Below are 19,313 nucleotides of genomic sequence, written 5' to 3'. Positions count from 1 at the left end.
AAGTGTCCTACTTACAAAATGTAACAAACTATCTAGAATAGATTCTGAAATGGGAATTTCATATGTAAAAATGATGGTGGCAATAAACTTATAAAATTATGTCATAAATTCTGCCAACCCTACCCAACCATTCCCTAACTGCTTGACGCACACGTATGTCATTTACATGACAGGTCAGCTGGCTGATGCAAGGAAACACGGCAGGTTGCAGAGCAGCAAACATCTGGTCCGGCAGGATCTGAATTTGGTTCAGTATAGTCAACACCATGTTGGTCCAGGCCTAAAATACAAAATACACATTGGTGAGTACAGTACATAACAGCGGGAGCCTTGCCTAAGTGCATAACACAGAAAATAGCTGGTTATCACTTATAATACCACTATGACATTCAGTCATCTGTACTGTAATGCTGACATAATTACAAAAAGGGTGAGAGGCCTAACGTGAATACAAACTAGAGCTGAAAGAGTCCAGCTTATATGGGTATGAAATAATAAATGTCCATGTGGAAAAAGTTACTGTGAGGAGGGAAGTTCCTGCTATAAAGGACTTGAAGGGGTACTCTGATGAAAATAGTCACAAATAGAGTATGTCTGGTCTATTCCTATGGGCACACTATGTTGGTATTCTAATGTATACCAGAGACATAATAGATGTGAGCAAGGCCAAGGTATTGTTTTCTTGTCACATTATTAAAAGAGTGGTTTTGCCATTTGCTGCTGATTCCAGATGCTGTGAGCATCATTGGCCACACCTGTATATATGAAGTGATATGCAGTCAGGGCCATGAGACGAGCTGGCAACATCTGGTGAAAGGTAAAAAAAAAATAATAAATATAAATACTCACCTCTCCATGCTTGCCTGGTGATCTCCTGCTAGTTCCCCACTCACCGTAGCTGACACTTCCAAACCAGTCTTTGCAGTGACAGGCCACTCAGCCAATCACTGATTGAGAAAGGATAGCACTGCAGCCAGTTATTGGCTGAGAGGCCTGTCACTTTAGAGACCAGCACAGAAGTTCCAGTGGTGGCTGTGGGGAGCAGCGACTGAGGGGAGTGGGGAATGCAGAGACAAGTCAGGAGGCCACTGGGGAGGGTGGAGAAGTACACATTTACATTATTTTTAATACACTCTGGAATACCCTAGCAAGGGCTGCATGAACAATGAAAGGGTAAAGAAAATAATAAAGATGTATACTTACCTCTCCACACTCCCCTGATAACCTCCCGCCTTGTTTCTGCATTCCCTACCCATTGCAGCCAACACAGACAGACCGGACAGCGCTGCAACAAGTGACTGGCTGAGCAGTCTGTCACTGCAGAGACTGGTTTGGAAGTGTTAAAGGCAACTGCAGTCAGCAGGGAAAGCATAGACAAGTAAGGAGGACACCGGGGGAGTGTGGGGAGGTAAAGTATACACTTTATTTTTTCCTATACATTCCAGAATACCCTAGCAAGGGCTGCACGGATCTCTCTAATGATATATATATACAGCCCTTGACGCACAATAATAGAGCGGTCTAAAAGGCTCTGCAAGCGAGTGATGATCTAGCAGATTAAAGCTCACTTTCCAGGATATCGGGCCGTGTAATACAGCCCTAACTCACTGTAGACAGCAGTGGCGATAAGCGATAAAAAGGAAACCAGTTGGACTATCAGCAAATTATATTTTGGTGTAATAATCTATGGTAAAAAGTCCACCTTGGTTTTTGCTGCAGATTTTCTGCACACAATACTTTTCATTGGTGGTGGTGGGGGCATTTTAAGTTTAGATTTTTGCCTCAGGCAGTGGAACAACTAGAATGGTCCCTGTATGCAGTCAAAGATGATCTTTGAAAAAGTTATAAGTTATAAGATATAAAGTTCTAAACTGCAAGCAGTAAGAATGTATTCAAAAACAACATCACCTGTATTTGCGCTTCTGCGTCTCTTGTTGAAATATTGAAGGTGCTAACAGTAGATCCAGAGCGAGATCTCTTCTCCTGCCTCAAAATCTCTGGGCCAGCACTAAAGGAGTGTCTCATCTGAGTCTGGTCAACAAGATGTTGGGGCCTTTGTGGCATAGGTGAGTCCTGCCCTCTTGAAGATAACATTTCTCCTTTTTTATCCAATTTTGTATCTTTAACAAACGTAGTCAGGTTATGCTGCTGCTTTCTCTTTTTGTATTCGGTCATGAGTTTGGCTATTGTTTTATCTGTAGCTATGGTATAGATTTTGTTGCCTGCATTCTCCCACCATTCCTTCTTTCTGCCTTGATCTCTTTTCTCTAGCTTGGGACTTTGTGGCATTGCTGTAGCAAACCCTCTTGGTGGTACACTATCGATAAGATCCTTATTGAAAAATCGGTCATCTTCAGATGGTGTTTCTTTGCCCGAGAGACCTCCGGTTGATGGAGTTGAGGTTTCTGAATGAAATGATGGTAGGATGAAGAAAGGATCACCCTTAATACATGGGTGATCATCATTATTCTCCAGGTCCAGGTGCATCTGAATATAGTTATTACAGAGTTCCATGCACAACTTGTGAAGTCTTTTAACCAACCAAGCCCAGTCTGCATTACTGACCGGCTGAACACTCAGAGATGGAACCCGAGCCCTCCATTGTCGTTTTTCCTTCCCTCTTGGAGGACTGACTTGAGCAGTTTCTTCAAATATATCTTCATCCTCTGATGAACACTGTTGGGAGGAATCCGTACTATGCTCATCCTCTTCAAAAAGTATCTTCTTCACAATGTCAGCAGTGATGTTATCCTGATTGGTCAACAAGGCACAGATCAAGGCCTGAAAGTAGATGTTAAAGCTCATTGCCGACTGCCGATAAAGATTTGCCGCTCCGCCAATGCCGGAAACTTTCATAAGCAAGCATTTCAAACCAGGACGGGCATCGAATTCCCTGGCTGTCCTATAGGAGTCCAATAATAGATCAAAAATAACAGCCAAGTTTTGCATTGAAATGTATCTTAGAAATCCAACCGTTTTAGCTTCGGGAGGAGGAGCCGATTTATCCTCGGTTACTGTAGCGCATTTTACAAATTCCTCCAACAGAACGTCGTATAGGTTTTGTAGCAGAACTTGGTGAGACAGTAAACTGACTACAATTGTCCTAAAAGGAATACTTGAAGACAGACAGAAAAATAGTGTTAGAAACGGTAAGCAGTACTAGTTCAAATTATTGTATTTTTCGCTTTAAAGACACACTTCTCAGCAAGAAAGTATCTTGTTAAAGTGCCTGCATCTAATATTCCCGTCAATATCACACCACCCCGACTCCTGTGACTGATAGCTATACAGTTCTCTCCCCTTTCCTGCCAGACACTGATCAGTGAGATCTGTGAGCCAGAATCTGGAGGTGATGTGAATCACCTCCAGATTTCTGTATGTAGAAGCCACATCTGAGAACTTAATCAAAGCAGGAACTAAAAAGGACCTTTTCTTTCAATGCCAACCCATACTGAAAATGAAGACAGTGAGTTCTATGAAAATCCATCTTCCGAAATCCCAAGCAATAACCAAATATAGCACACATATGCAAGACCTGTCAATGGGTCTCTACTCTAGTTAATAGAGGGAGGACCACTCTGAGCTAAATCGATATGCTCAAGTAGGGCTAAAACATTTGTCCCTTTGATCATAGGCTTTAAATTCTCTTCCCACAGGCCACATTTCAAAGATCCAAAGACGCTGAGATATCGGGAGTTGGGGGAATCCAGGGAGTGCTAAAACAGAACTTAAAGGCCATTTTTAGGGCCCTATTACACCAACAGATTATCTGACAGATTTTTTTAAGCCAAAGCCAGGAATGGATTTGAAATGAGGAGAAATCTTAGAGTACTATTACACCAACAGATCTGACGAAAGATTATCTGCTAAAGATTTGAAGCCAAACCCAGGAGTGGATTTGAAAAGAGGAGAAATCCAGTCTTTCCTTTATGACCTGTTCTCTGTTTATAGTCTGTTCCTGGGTTTGGCTTCAAATCTTTGGCAGATAATCTGTCATCAGATCTGTTGGTGTAATAGTACCCTTAGTCTTTCCCTTATGACCTTGTCCCTGTTCATAGTCCATTCCTGGCTTTGGCTTAAAAAAATCCTGTCATTTAATCTGTTGGTGTAATAGGGCCGTTAGAATCTGGCAGCCAGTGGGGAGAATTTGATAAAAAGTCCAAACTTACCTCTATCCGTGCCCGCAGAGAGTGGCAGGATCGGCTTCGGGACCCCTGCTTGAAGGCATGTTTCCCCAAGTTGTGATGACTTCACAACTCGGGGGAAAATACCTGTCCCGGCTGATGAATTGGCTGAGTGGCCAGTCCACCAGCCAGATCATGACATGTGCAGTGCCAGAGATCCTACAGCCTGGCGGGGGTCCTGAGGCCGGCCCCGCCACTCACCGCAGGCATGGGGAAAGGTGCTTGCCCCTGCAGGATTTTAAAAATGGCCGGATTTCTTCTTTTATGTAAAGACCCTGCCAAACATCCCCAATATGTCATCCTCCAGGACCCCAGAGTATGAGAGTATAGCAGAAACTATATGATATATGAACTATATAATCAAATGTGAATGCTGTGGTGTTGGGTAATACTTCTGCACTCAACCAAGTATTTCATCACATAATATATACAATTTGTGTTACATTAAAGGGTTTACATTTTTATAGGGTGACTCCCTTCACCACTGCTGATCAGCAGACTTAAGGGGCTTCACAGCTGAACAGGAAAAACACAAAAACCCGTTGAGGTGAGCACATTTTAGGCTAGGTTCACACCAGCGTTTTACCCTCCTCCCAAATCCGTTTCTCTTTTCTGTTTTGATAACAGAATCAAAACCTAGCGGATCCGTCATACTCCACATTAATTTCAATGGGTTTTTATTGTGCTCCATTTTCATCCCTGTTTCGTTTTTTTGGACATCAAATAATATGAAACACCAACGGAAAGTGCACATACGTTTTATTTTTACATTACAGTCAATGATGATGGATCAAAGCAGAAGGTATTTCTGTTCATGTGCACTAGCAAGGTATCCGTCACCATCAGTTTTTTTCACTGAACATGTGCAGAAGAGAAACCAGGAAGGAAAAAAACGGATAGCAAACGGATGCCGACTGAAGAAAACAGATGGACAAGTGTCATTTTTTTTTTAAAGCCAAAATGCAAACAGTTGCAATCAGTTTGCTTATGACTTTGTGCTTATCTGTTTATTTAACATGGACGGAAATGTTCCAGAATGAGACAAACGCAGATGTGGACCCAACCTTTAGTGTATCTGCATGTAACTACAAAATGTCACAATGCAATAGCACCATGCAAGATAAAGACCTTACCCCAGCTTTCTGTTTAGTAGAACAGCGTTAGTTATAGGCAGGAAAGAAAAAAGCAAAGTGTTAGAGGCTGTACATGCAAGAAATACACTGATACACATAGCAAAAGACAACAGTGGTAACTTCAACCGGTGAGAAAAATCCATATTGTGGTAAATATTTGTGATAAAAGTATTTTAGGAGTGATACCTTTATTGGCCAACAAAAAATGTTAGAATTGTGCACTTTCGGAATTCAAAAGATCCCTTCGACAGAAAAGTTCCCAAGTCATTCATTCATGAACTTGTCTGACGAAGGGAATCTTTTGAATCCCCAAAGCTCACAATTCAAACATTTTTTGCAGGCCAATAAAGGTATCATTTCTAAAATACTTTGATCACAAATATTTACCACGATACAAAGCCTGATCATAAACACAACACATAAAGAACAGAGGACATATGTGTTTACAGTACAGAAATGTCCCCTGTTGTCCTGCAGAAAGCATGCTTAAAGGCAACAGTAATTCAACACTAAGACTATTTATGTGAAATACAGTAAAACAGTAATACAGTTATTACCTGTAATAACTGAACCTGTCTAAACTTGTTACCTGAATAAAAAAAAAACGTCCACATACTTATTCACACTTATTCACCTCTCCACCATGGCCAAGACCAAAGAGATGTCTAAGGACATCAGGGAAAAAACTGTATAACTGTAAAACTTATAATTGATCACATGACAGAAATTTCCTTCCTTATGATTTAGCAAATATGCTGCCAATTTAGCAAGCTTTCCCACTTAGGCTAGGTTCACACTGCGTTTTCAGCATCCGTTTAACGGATCCGTTTTTTGCACAAAACGGATGCATTTGTGTGCATCCGTTTTTGATCCGTTTTTCTTTTGACGCACAATAAAGTACTGTTGACAATACTTTTTGGACCGTTAAAAAAAACGGATCCGTAAACGGATGCTGAAAACGCAGTGTGAACCTAGCGTTACAAAGAATGAAGATGTGTGTAATGTGGAGGGTAACTTTAACTGTGAGAAACAGAATCTATAAATAGTGTTTCAGAAAATCGCATTGTATAAATTTTAAATTAATTTGCATTTTACCAGCAAGAATTCTGGCTTTCACTCAGACATGTTAGTTTCTCTATAAGAAGTTCCTCCTACTCTGCACTCATTACCTGTAATAACTGAACCTGTCTAAACTTGTTACCTGAATAAAAAAAAAACGTCCACATACTTATTCACACTTATTCACCTCTCCACCATGGCCAAGACCAAAGAGATGTCTAAGGACATCAGGGAAAAAACTGTATACTTGCACCTGGCTGGAATGGGCTACAAGACAATAGGCAAGCAGCTTGGTGAGAAGGCAACAACTGCTGGTTAAATTATTAAAGATTATTAAGAAGAAACACAAGGTGACTCTCAATCTTCTTGGTCTATGGCTCTATGCAAGATCTCGCCTCATGGGGGAAGGATGATTCTGAAAAATCATTTGGCCAACAACCCCCTTCCATCAGTAACAGCATCGAAGATGGGTCATGGCTGGTTCTTTCAGCCTGATAATGACCTAAAACACAGCCAGGGCAACTAAGAACCGGCTCAGTAAGAAGCATCTCAAGGTCATGGAGTGGCCTAGCCAGTCTCCACACCTGAACCAAATAGAAAATCATAGGAACTTATTGTTGCCAAGCGAGGGCCTGAAAGATCTGGAGAAGATGTATATGGAAAAGTGGGACAAAATCGATGTTGCAGTATGTGCAAACCTGATCGGGAACTCCAGGAGACGTCCGACGTAAATGGAAACAAAAGTTTCTGGGCCAAATATTACGTTCTATTTTTTACTACTGTATCAAATACTTATTTCATGAAATAAAAATAAATGAATGTACCTAGAGTAAAAAATTACAAAACTCTGCATTCTCTGTAGGAGGGAAAACTTGAAAAATTGGCAGCGTATCAAATGCTTATTTTCCCTACTAGATCATTTCATTGACCCACTGTTTGCTGCCATAAGAAAACCAAAATTGCAAAAGTAGCACCTACTGTATCATGCACTTGTGTAAGGAATGTTCTAAAGTTACATATACTGTACTACCTATTGGGGCAAAAGCAATTATAGCACAACAGATCCAAGACAACTAAAATTCAAATATGTATAAATGTATAGAGGGCAAAAAATAAGCGTACGGCTATTTAAAAAACTCATGTCAGAGTAGCAAGATAACGTAAACTATACAACACAAAAAAGTATGTATGCAAACAATTGGTGATGAATGGAAAATAACCACCAGATACCTAGCCATGACTCCAATATCATCCTGCTGTGGCATATATGGCACCCCAGGGTAGCATTAATATTAAAACCTATGTAGTGTACCTGAGTAAGCCTGTCATTAAATGTGCAGAACGCTCTGTAAGTTAAAGCTGTCCATGTAAATCCATTTATTTAGCCACCTTGCATCCTTCTTCTGATATGTTGCTCCCACTGTTTATGGCTCATTTTCTAGGTTACTGACTACTCTGAGATAGGAATACCCCTTTAACCCCTTTAATTATTTAGGTGGCCATGTAGTTTTAGTAAGCAGTGCGTGTGTGTTTAAAAGAAAACCCGTCATCAGGTACCGAATGAGTTTTTTACATGTAATGTCTACATATACTGCGCCTCCAGCAGGACCCCTCAGGTATAGACCGGGTTGTGACATCGGTTATTTTAGAGAGGAATTGAAGCCTGCCTGATCTACTAAATTGAGAGAAATAGCACTGTATGACCGGAGTTGTCCTTTAAGACCAGCGTACAACTACGCCAGTCTTTATATATGTGATATTGATATTGAGGTGTGGCTGACCCCTTTAATTTATTAACATCAACCAAAAAGAAACAAGGTCAGATTTGCAGATGTGGTTTTCTAAACACTTGTAATGTAAGACTGCATTATGTGACTAGGTATCTACCATCTGCTGAATATATAGATGACAAGGTTATGCTACATCTTTTGGGATTGATTCTGTCAGGCTTAGATATTAACTAGTAGTGAACTAGCATACTCGTCCGAGCTTGGTACTCGATCGAGTATAAGGGTACTCGATGGTACTCGTTACTCGGACGAGCATCTCGCGATACTCGAGAAAATCTCATCATCCGTTTCCTGTAAGTTTGGGCGCTATTTCTCAGCCAATAAACATGCAGGAGACTCTTTGGTGCATCCTGAGATGACGTGGGACCCATACATGTCGATAGCAGCGATTGGTTGGCCTGATCAGATGACCGGCCATATAAAACTCGGCACCGGCAGTGCTCGCTTTAGACGTGTGCTGGAAGAGATCAGGGACAGAGCTGCTGCTGGTCAGGGAGAGTGTCAGAGTAAGATTTAGCTTTCCAGTAGGGGGTTAGTAGGTATTGTAAGGGGGTATCACAGCCTGTATCTAGGTCCAGCCAGTACCAGATTGTACCGTACAGCCCCCCCTAAACTCATGGGGACTACACTGTATTGCTGGGATTTCTAGTACATCCTGCATAGAACTTCACTGCTCATTGTAAGGGGGTATCACAGCGTGTATCTAGGTCCAGCCAGTACCAGATTGTACTGTACCCCCCCCCCTAAACTCTTGGGCACTACACTGTATTGCTGTCAGAGTGTGTGTGTATAGTTCCGGCCAATACCAGATTGTACCGTACAGCCCCCCCTAAACTCGTGCGGACTACACTGTATTGCTGGGATTTGCAGTACACCATGCATTTAACTTCACTGCTCATTGTAAGGGGGTATCACAGCGTGTATCTAGGTCCAGCCAGTACCAGATTGTACCGTACAGCCCTCCTAAACTAGTGGGTGCTACACTGTATTGCTGGGATTTGTAGTACACCTGCATAAAGCGTCAGTGCTCATTGTAAGGGGGTGTCACAGAGTGTGTATTAGTCCAGCCACTACCACATTGTATTGCACAGCCCTACGGCTGTGGAGGAGCGGGACTGGTTGCCCGGGGCCTGCCGATCGCGCCCCCGCCAACCAGCCAGCTGTTTTATTTATTTATTTTGTGTAGCCGTGGCCGGGGCCTCACCACCCCCGGTCGAGAGGCATCAGGTGTACCCTTGATGGTGACTGACAGCTGGCCAAACAGATTGTACCGTACAGCCCCCCCAAAACTCATGGGGACTACACTGTATTGCTGGGATTTGTAGTACATCTCACATAGAACTTCACTGCTCATTGTAAGGGGGTATCACAGCGTGTATCTAGGTCCAGCCAGTACGAGATTGCACCATACAGCCCCCCAAAACTTGTGGGAGCACAAGTATTTTTCCTGATTTCTGTATTTCATACGCAAGGCCTATCTAAGTTCCATACTGTGCAGTGTCCATAGAATGGTGAACCCCAGGGGTAAGGGTCGAGGACGAGGTCAAACTCAAAACAACGGTGGGGGGAGAAGTGGGGAGTCACATGATGCAGGGAATGTTAATCCAATTTCATAGTCAAATTCAATTTAACTTCCTTGTCTTGTCCATTTCGAACCAAATTATCTGTGGATGTCATCTTATCTTAGGGGTGTCCTCTGCCATCCTTTCACCAGCACCTTCTACCTTTTTTCGATGTTGTAGCCGTTTTCAAGGCAGGATTGACCAGAGCAGTAATGGACATCCATGTTGACTACTGGTGTGCCTGCCCTTGCCTCCCTGTTGGTTACTGCTGGGCCTTAACTGGCATCCATGTTGACTACTGCTGACTACTGGTGTGCTTGCCCTTGCCTCCATGTTGGCCACTGCTTGGCCTTAACTGGCATCCATGCTGACTACTGGTGTGCCTGCCCTTGCCTCCATGTTGGCTACTGCTGGGCCTTAACTGGCATCCATGTTGACTACTGCTGACTACTGTTGTGCCTGCCCTTGCCTCCATATTGGCTACTGCTGGGCCTTAACTGGCATCCATGTTGACTACTGCTGGGCCTTAACTGGCATCCATGTTGACTACTGCTGGGCCTTAACTGGCATCCATGTTGACTACTGCTGGGCCTTTACTGGCATCCATGTTGACTACTGCTGACTACTGTGGTGCCTGCCCTTGCCTCCATGTTGGCTACTGCTGATCCTGCCTGGCCTCCATGTTGATTACTGTTGCTCCTGCCTGGCCTCAATGCCATGCAGTGTTTGGCCTAATTTTGGGGAGGCTCACTTGCTTCCTCACACACTTTTAATGGTTCTCTGTGAGCTCATTGCCATGCTAGGTCTGGTATAATTTTTGGAAGGCTGGCTGGCTACCGCTTCTACCTTGTTCACTCTGTCCTCACTGCTATGCTGTGTCAGGCTGAATTTTTGGGTGGTTCATGATATGCTACCTCTGTTTTAACGGTTCCCTGTGTTCTCCCTGCGATGCTGTGTCAGGCTGAGTTTTCGGGTGGTCCCTATGCCTACCTCTGTTTTAACCAGGCTGTTGCACAGAATTAGGCATAATGGTGCCATTAGGCAGCCTCAGAGGCATGCATTCATGCTGCCCCTGCTGTTTCCTGTTCATTTCCGTTGTGTTTCCATCAATTTCTGAGGTTGACAGGTTTTCACACGACCTTCTCTCTAGCGAACTTGAGTCTCCTGCAAAAAAGCTCGAGTCTCCCATTGACTTCAATGGGGTTTGATACTAGAAACGAGCACTTGAGTATCAGGAAATACTCGTCTCGAGTAACGAGCACTTGAGTATCGGGAAATACTCGTCTCGAGTAACGAGCACCAGAGCATTTTAGTACGCGCTCATCACTAGTATTAACCTGTCTGCATTCCAGCATTACCTTTTCTGTATGTGTCCATTGGGCTTCTCATCTGGAGGCAGTTCGATAATAAGAACACACGACTGAGCATGCTCAAATCCCTCCCTGTTGTTGGGGGTTTTTGGTGAGCACTGAGCATCCAGCATGAACACCTGTCAGTGAAAAAAAACAATTTAAAGTAAGGTTCCTTTAAGCTCTTCTAGACAGGTTGGCTCATTCCCGATAACTAATCCTAGTGATAGGAGCAACATGTGTTTGTTAGCTGACTGGGTATGTTGTGCAGGCAATATTGTTTTCTTTCACACCAACTGGTGTCAGAAGTAAAATACAAATCTGTATAACTTTCTATTTAAAAATCTTCCAGTACTTATCGGCTTCTGTATGTCCTACAGGAAGTGGTGTATTCATTCCAGTCTGACACAGTGCTCTCTGCTGCCAACTCTGTCCATGTCAGGAACTGTCCAGAGCAGGAGAGGTTTTCTATGGGGATTTGTTCCTGCTCTTGACAGTTCCTGACATGGACAGAGGTGGCAGCAGAGAGGACTGTGTCAGACTGGAAAGAATGCCCCACTTCCTGCAGGACATACAGCAGCTTAAGATTAAGTAGAAGTAATTTAAAAATTTATATAGCGTTCTGACACCAGTTGATTTGAAAGAATGTGTTTTGTCAGAGAGTACCCCTTTAAAATAGTTGTTATAGGCCACACATCACTCCTAGTAAATGGGGATGTGGGCCGAAAAGGACGACAATATAGGGCCGCATGAACAACCGCTGGATCATTTATGCAACCCTTTCATTTCTCCATTGGCCGGGGCATGCTCTCTGAGCCGCTGAGATCTCTAACTCTGTCTGTCCAAAAGGGCCCTTGGGAAAGTCAGCTGATATTACATTGTTCATTTAGATATTAATGTGGTGTTGCATGGGAAATTATGATATTTTGCATAGAGCCATTTTAGGTCATCTCTGCAAGCTCCTAGGGCTTTAGAGAAAACATGTATTTACCTTTCTGGATAGTTCTGGCTTTTCGGTAGTTTTCTGGTGTTATCAACAAGTGATACATAAATTATACATCATGGGAAGGAGAGCAGCACTCTAAATGAATCATCTCATCCACTTTACATTTACTTCAAAAGTGTTATTAAATTTTCATTCCCAGTGAGCATCGTAACCGGCTTCTGCCATAAACGGATTTTTCATTTCCAGGCCAGGAGCCAGTCTACATGGTCACGAGGATAGGAGAGCCTACAGAGAGCCTACAACTAGGTTTGCCTCCCCTATTAGATTGCTGAATAGGGGAGGCAAAGGAGTAAGGAACTCTACTTTTAGTATCTTCATTAGCTGTTCCATTGTCCAGGAAAATCACTTTTATTCAATGTGCAAATTAGCTGTAAGGTGCTACTAGGGGTGGGGCATGACTGCCTGCCCAGATTCCTTCCATCCCAAGCCATGACTGACAAACAGAAAAAGATGGGTAGAGATGAGCAAACTAAATATTACAAACTGAGATTTGTTCTAAAAGTTCCAAAAGTTTAGTTTGGTACCTTTTGGAAAGTTTTGTTGCAAAGTTTGGAAAAATGTTTGTAAAGATGACAACAGCCCAATAAAATGCTCATAAAACTAAAATAAGGTTATGCTCACCTGTCCACGCTCTCTTGATGTCCTCCTACAAGTCTCTGGTGTCTCCAGCTGCCTCCAGCCCGCTCAGCCAATCACTGACTGAGATTGAAAAAGTGCTGCGGCCAGGGATTGGCTGACCAGGCCGTCACTCCAAAGACAACAGTGACAACCCACTTAGCCAATCACTAGCCATAGCCCAGTCTCATTCAGAAATTGGTTAACCGGGCTGAAGGTTGCTGCGGGGGACACCAAAGGCTGTAGATGACAAACACGAGGAGTGTGGACAGGTAAGTAGGCGTAAGTGAACTTGCTGAACCACACTAAAACAGCTAAACACCTGTAAATTATTTAGCTGTCTTAGTGCGGTTCATTTAATATTTGGTTAAACCCAAATTTCTCTTAAAATTCAGTGAACCTGCAGAACTGAACTGTTGAAAAATTTGCTCACCTCTACAGGAAGGCATAGCAGTGCACAGAGCGATAAAGCCACACCCCCAGTGCACCTAACAGCTAATCTGTATATTGAATAAGGGTACTATTACACCAAGCAATTTTTCGACGACTAGCGATTAACGATCTTAAACGACCGCTAAGGCAAACGACCCGAAATCGTTCACCCAATTACACGGAACGATGATCGTTATTTATGATTGTTCTTGCGGTCGTTTAGTCGTCGCTATTGCGTACGTTTCAGCTGCGAATTCTTATTCCACCGAACAATGTGCGAACGATCAAACGATAAAAATAGGTCCGGATCCTATTTAACGATTTCTCGTTGGTCGTTTAATCGTTTCCTGCTATTACATGAAACGATTATCGTTCAAAACCGAACGATTTAACGATTTTATTGAACGATAATCGCTCTGTGTACTACCACCCTAAGTCAATGAAAAACAAAGAGGCTGATTAAGGTACTAGGTAGCGTTCCTTACACACTTACCTCCCCCTAATCAGCAATCCAAGCAGTCAAACCTGGTGGTAGAATCCCTTTCATCTTATTTGCTAGATGTATAACTTGTGGGTCCTCACCTGTTGTGTCATAGCCCGGATTCTCCAGTATTCGGCTTCTGCATTGGGGGATAAAGAGGGTGCAGCCACCTTCACTTCACAGGCGTCTCCTGAAAAACTTTCGGAGCCACTATGGAAATAACCTAATAGATTCTGAAAGGATGATGGACCTTTAGTTACACGTTTACGGTAGTGACCCAGTTCATCTGAACAAAATATATAACATTTCTAATGCCTTACCTTCATTGGTTCCAACGTAGCAGAAAATGCATCCTGCAAAGCACAGCAAGCCAATCGCCACATCTCCTCTGTAAAGACTGGCCCTGCAGTTACCAATACATATCTAACAACAAAGAACAAGACGGTGGAATCAGATCAGTGTGAAAACACCCATAAAAAGTAAATATACATGTGTGTATTGGACCCACTGTGAATATCTGACTACCATTCACTTATCAAGTAACACCTACCTAATACAGGAGCAGCCCACCCGAGAGATGGTTTCAGTGGGTTCAGCCACACACGATACAAGCAGCTTAAATAACTCTTTTAGCATTGTATTGATCATATTCTCATATCCAATATCTGCAATAAAGAAGAACAATCCTAAACATGTACAGTAACTCACTAAAGTATAAAAAGCATGACTGGCATTCACTGACAACCGATACATTTCCATGGCTCCGTTCACCCGTATGTATGCATTTACAGGGCCGGGATCCGTTCCGCAAAATAAAGAAAATATATAAATAAAATTTTTTTTAAAAAAAAGGACAGGTCCTAGTGGAGTCCACTATTCACTGTGATGCTGCCATGCTAGCTTCTGCAGAAAAGATATTTTAGAGCAGGCAGTGACGTCTAGTAATCTGTCAATGGAAACTGTGTTATGATACAATATCTAAGCAATACTTTCCATGGTTTCTGCCTTGTGGGTGCCTTTTTATAACTGGGATTTTCCTTACATACCGAGGACTGTGATGCAATTGTAACTTTTACATTACTATTAATAAAAACAATTTTTAAAGGGAGTGATATGCCCATGTGTTTTGGAATACTTCGAAGAAGCAGTTAAAGCAAAAGTACCACTTCAATCTGTACATTAATATTTTATATGACCTGCTGCGCAGGATCTGAATGCGCAGTCTGTTTTTCAAAACCCGGTTCCTGTGCTCTGCCATTTTCTATGGGTGCCAATGAGGTCACCTGGTGCAGTGGAGGCCGCACAGCACACCTAGTGCATCGATATCTCTTCCCCTGGGTGACGTGTGCCTTCTGAATAAAGTCTGACCATGGCCTGGCTCTGCCACAGTGCATCACCCAGGAGAGGAGATATATAGTTGTACTGTGCATGCTGGGCCCGCCTCTAGTGCACCAAGCAACCTCATTTGCATATATAGAAGACAGCACAGTTCTCAGGAACCAGGTGGCGGTTTGAAAAATGGAAGACGCCATCAGAATCTGTTTGGTGGCACCCATCAGGTCCTGTAGAGATTTATTTACAGATTGAAGTGGTACATTCACGGATATGAAGATCCAGCTGGTGTGGGGTGCTTTTCAGATGTTGGAATGACATTAAGGAATTACTAATAATGGAAAATATCCACTACCAAGCAAAAGAGCACTGTGTCAGAATGGAAAGAATACACCACTTCCTGCAGGACATACAGCAGCTGATAAGTACTGGAAGACTGGAGATTTTCAAATAGCAGTAAAATTACAACTCTATATAACTTTATGACACCAGTTGGTTTGAAAGAAAAAAAAATCTTCCCTTAAAAAAAAAAGATTCCCTTTAAAGGCTATGTACACCTGTGAAAACCAGGTTTTTAAATCTTGCTTTGTAGGTATGGTACAAAGAACATTTTCTCCATAAGACAAGGTCTATCTGATAAATGTTGTGTCTTTCTTTCAACAGCAACTACATAGTAGAAAATTCTGAATGAAGACTACTAAGTCGCTTGGCGTTATGCAGGATTACAAAAACAAAACAGAAATCTTCCAGAAACAGCGCTACTTTGGATTGAAGTTTGTGTGTGGTATTGCAGCTGGGTTCCATTGAAATTAACATAAGGGAGTTGTAATACGACTCACAACCTCAGGACAGGTGTGGTGTTGTGCTTTGAAGAAAGCAGCTATGTTTCTCTAATCCTGGATAACCCCTTTTATTCTGGAAACAAAACAATTCAGTGCAAATATCTCCATAGCTTTAAAAGAAGAAAAGTACAGCAAGTGAGCAAAGTCATGGCAACAGATAATGCTTTCTATACGTGAAAAGATTTTACCTGAGTTTATGAAGCTTTGAATGTGTTCGACCACTAATTCACAAGACAAGCCAATTGCGTGTTTGAAATTTGCAGAAGCTGCATCCCAATATACATGATCACCCTGACTGCGACCCAGCCACATGGACATAACAGGTAAGAGCAGATGGACAACTGCATAGATAGCAAAACCAGGGCCTGCAAGAGAAAAGTAACCAGTGAACATGAGCAGCCAGACACTACTGAAAACCAAATATACAGGTAAGAGAGAGTCAAGATTTTCCTATTTCTCACAATATATAGGTAATCCAGAAATGCTGCAATGCTGGAAAGCTTTTTAGGTGTTGGACAGCGCATGTTTACACTACAATGACACTCAGCACTAAATAAAGCTTTAATCCGCCTTAGCATGCTCCCCATGTTCTTGATGTACCTAAGGGTTATTTTATTATGGGAATACATTTACCTGGCACTTTGGCAACTTCCCTTAATAACTCAAAAAGTAGATCCAGAGTGGGTGGTTGGTGCTGGCGGGGGCAATTCGAAACAGCAGCTGTAAGTTGTTCTAAAAGGTTTATCCATACGTCAATAAGTCCTAAAAGGAACATATACAGTCACTTCATGTAACTTTACATATGCATGCAACAGGAAAAGGGAGCTATGGAAAATGTTATGTTATGGAAAAGCATATTTTTTGCAGAATGTAATACCTGTCCTAATTTATTAAATGGGAATATGCACACTAGTTCACACTGGAAACTGTGCTATGGTTTTTCCCCCCTTGTAGACAATACATTGGGTGGCTGTGATGGAAGACATAGGCCTAGGGCCTAAGGCTGTATCCATGTTCTCCCAGACTCCCTGGGGCTGCATCTAACATCTTCAGCCACTGCTAATCAAATGCTGACTAATCAGACTCAAGCATGCTCCTCTATTACCAACCAGCCCGGAGGGATATCTGGCTAGTCCTGTGTTTTGAGACTCTTCAATGAGGCTCCACGGGCTCCTCTTTTGCATATTTATGTTTCCCAGGGGGCAATGCACCTAGGACTTCTGTGCATTGAGCGCTTTCACTAGCAGCCGGCAGTGTTGTCGTTTGGCTGGTCTCCCTGAGTTCAGCGATCTGTTTCTCTTATGGCTCTACTAGGCATTGCTCCCACCTAGCCAGATTCCTGCTCCATACTGATGAGGGGCAACACCCCGAAACAGCTGTATGTGGATGGTTACCTAGCTTTGGTTTATCCCTTGTCATTACATTGACTTATAGGGCCACTTAATATGGTAGTTTTGGTGGTTTCCTAACAGGAGATGCCCCTTGGCTGGGTCCTTCCCGGAGGGATATCTGGCTAGTCCTGTGTTTTGAGACTCTTCAATGAGGCTCCACGGACTCCTCTTTTGCATATTTATGTCAACCAGCCCTAGAGTCACTCAGTCTTGGGGTTGTCCTTCCTGCCTTTCCAGCAATCTCTTAAATCTGAGAGTAGCACATGGAACAGGTGACTTGTATTGCCTCAGATAACACGATATAGGCACAGGCGCACTCCCTCTCCCTGAACTTACCAAGGCTCCCAGTCCACGTTGGGACTCCTGAGTGGCCAACCAGACAAATTTAAACTTTCATGACTTAGCTTACTGTCTGCAGGAGAGGTATAGGGTTTTTTGTGCTTAGTGTTGCTTCTTAGAGGCACCAGCCTATACCCATTGTGACCTTCAATGAAGTCAACGCATAAAATTTTTTAAAGGGATTTATTTTCTTGCAGCTATCCTATAGTACATATGATACATTGTTTTTTTATATTGGTTTTCCTGGAAATGATTACAGAGTCTGATCACCATGTTACTTTTATTGTAGGGTTCGTTATGGATTATTCATTGCTGTCACGTAATGTAAGAAGTCATGTAATACATATTTCATAAACATACACTCACATTTTTACTATCAATTTGGGTCTTATATATCAAAACTGTCTAAAAGGGAAATTATCTTTCTTGCTGATAGAAAGTCCTATATATAGAAAGCAGAACACAGGACCTGGATGTGGGTATCCCTGTGAAGCAGGAAGAGAATTAGACCATACGCATATTGCCGTAGCTTTGTGCATTAGAAAATGTTATGGATAAACTTACCGGTGTCATCATCAAACTCCGATAACACAGCATCAATGCCATCTTCACTGCTCGCTGATCTTTCTTGAACTCGGCGAGGCAAACTGTTCAGGCGCCCACACAAGAAGATCGGTTTCATTGGCATCTTGTAGATTTTAGCCAGTAGCTTATGTTAAATAAACCACGGTTATGTTACTATGTGGTTGCCCTTTATAGAGACATGCACTGTAAAGTATCGAATGTGTGGTGCAGCTTTAAACTAAGCCGTATAATATTTATTTATTTATATAGCATAATTGTACTCCTCAGACCTGTATAAGCCTTTTGGCTGAATACAGATAAATTAGAAACTATTTAAAGGAGAACTCCGGGCACAGTAATTTTAAGATTGCCCAACAAAAGTTATAAAAATTACTAATAGACACTTGTTATGGGAAATGCACCTATAGTGCATTTCCTCTGCACTTACTACAGCATGGTGTGATCAGTCTCTGCACTTACTACAGCATGGTGTGATCAGGTCTCTGCACTTACTACAGCATGGTGTGATCAGGTCTCTGCACTTACTACAGCATGGTGTGATCAGGTCTCTGCACTTACTACAGCATGGTGTGATCAGGTCTCTGCACTTACTACAGCATGGTGTGATCAGTCTCTGCACTTACTACAGCATGGTGTGATCAGGTCTCTGCACTTACTACAGCATGGTGTGATCAGGTCTCTGCACTTACTACAGCATGGTGTGATCAGGTCTCTGCACTTACTACAGCATGGTGTGATCAGGTCTCTGCACTTACTACAGCATGGTGTGATCAGGTCTCTGCACTTACTACAGCATGGTGTGATCAGTCTCTGCACTTACTACAGCATGGTGTGATCAGTCTCTGCACTTACTACAGCATGGTGTGATCAGTCTCTGCACTTACTACAGCATGGTGTGATCAGTCTCTGCACTTACTACAGCATGGTGTGATCAGTCTCTGCACTTACTACAGCATGGTGTGATCAGTCTCTGCACTTACTACAGCATGGTGTGATCAGTCTCTGCACTTACTACAGCATAGTGTGATCAGTCTCTGCACTTACTACAGCATGGTGTGATCAGTCTCTGCACTTACTACAGCATGGTGTGATCAGTCTCTGCACTTACTACAGCATGGTGTGATCAGGTCTCTGCACTTACTACAGCATGGTGTGATCAGTCTCTGCACTTACTACAGCATGGTGTGATCAGGTCTCTGCACTTACTACAGCA

At 42.6% G+C, this 19,313-nt stretch overlaps 1 protein-coding gene across 1 annotated transcript in view; it reads right to left on the bottom strand.

The window, feature by feature from the left end:
* The window catches only part of ARFGEF3 (ARFGEF family member 3), a 77,912-nt gene continuing 58,599 nt past the window's right edge, over nucleotides 1–19,313 (bottom strand). The window contains exons 26-34 of the mRNA XM_069975013.1: nucleotides 18,080–18,224; nucleotides 16,419–16,547; nucleotides 15,974–16,150; nucleotides 14,162–14,276; nucleotides 13,932–14,034; nucleotides 13,713–13,844; nucleotides 11,087–11,217; nucleotides 1,909–3,115; nucleotides 1–280 (exon numbers count right to left, since the gene is read on the bottom strand). Of these exons, the coding sequence (XP_069831114.1) occupies nucleotides 89–280; nucleotides 1,909–3,115; nucleotides 11,087–11,217; nucleotides 13,713–13,844; nucleotides 13,932–14,034; nucleotides 14,162–14,276; nucleotides 15,974–16,150; nucleotides 16,419–16,547; nucleotides 18,080–18,224 (2,331 nt within the window). The 3' untranslated portion in view covers nucleotides 1–88. The remainder of the gene's footprint in view (nucleotides 281–1,908; nucleotides 3,116–11,086; nucleotides 11,218–13,712; nucleotides 13,845–13,931; nucleotides 14,035–14,161; nucleotides 14,277–15,973; nucleotides 16,151–16,418; nucleotides 16,548–18,079; nucleotides 18,225–19,313) is intronic.

Source organism: Dendropsophus ebraccatus, chromosome 6, assembly GCF_027789765.1.
Source record: "Dendropsophus ebraccatus isolate aDenEbr1 chromosome 6, aDenEbr1.pat, whole genome shotgun sequence".
Lineage (NCBI taxonomy): Eukaryota > Metazoa > Chordata > Amphibia > Anura > Hylidae > Dendropsophus > Dendropsophus ebraccatus.
Note: the sequence above shows the minus strand (reverse complement) of the source record. Positions and strands in the feature narration are given on the sequence as shown.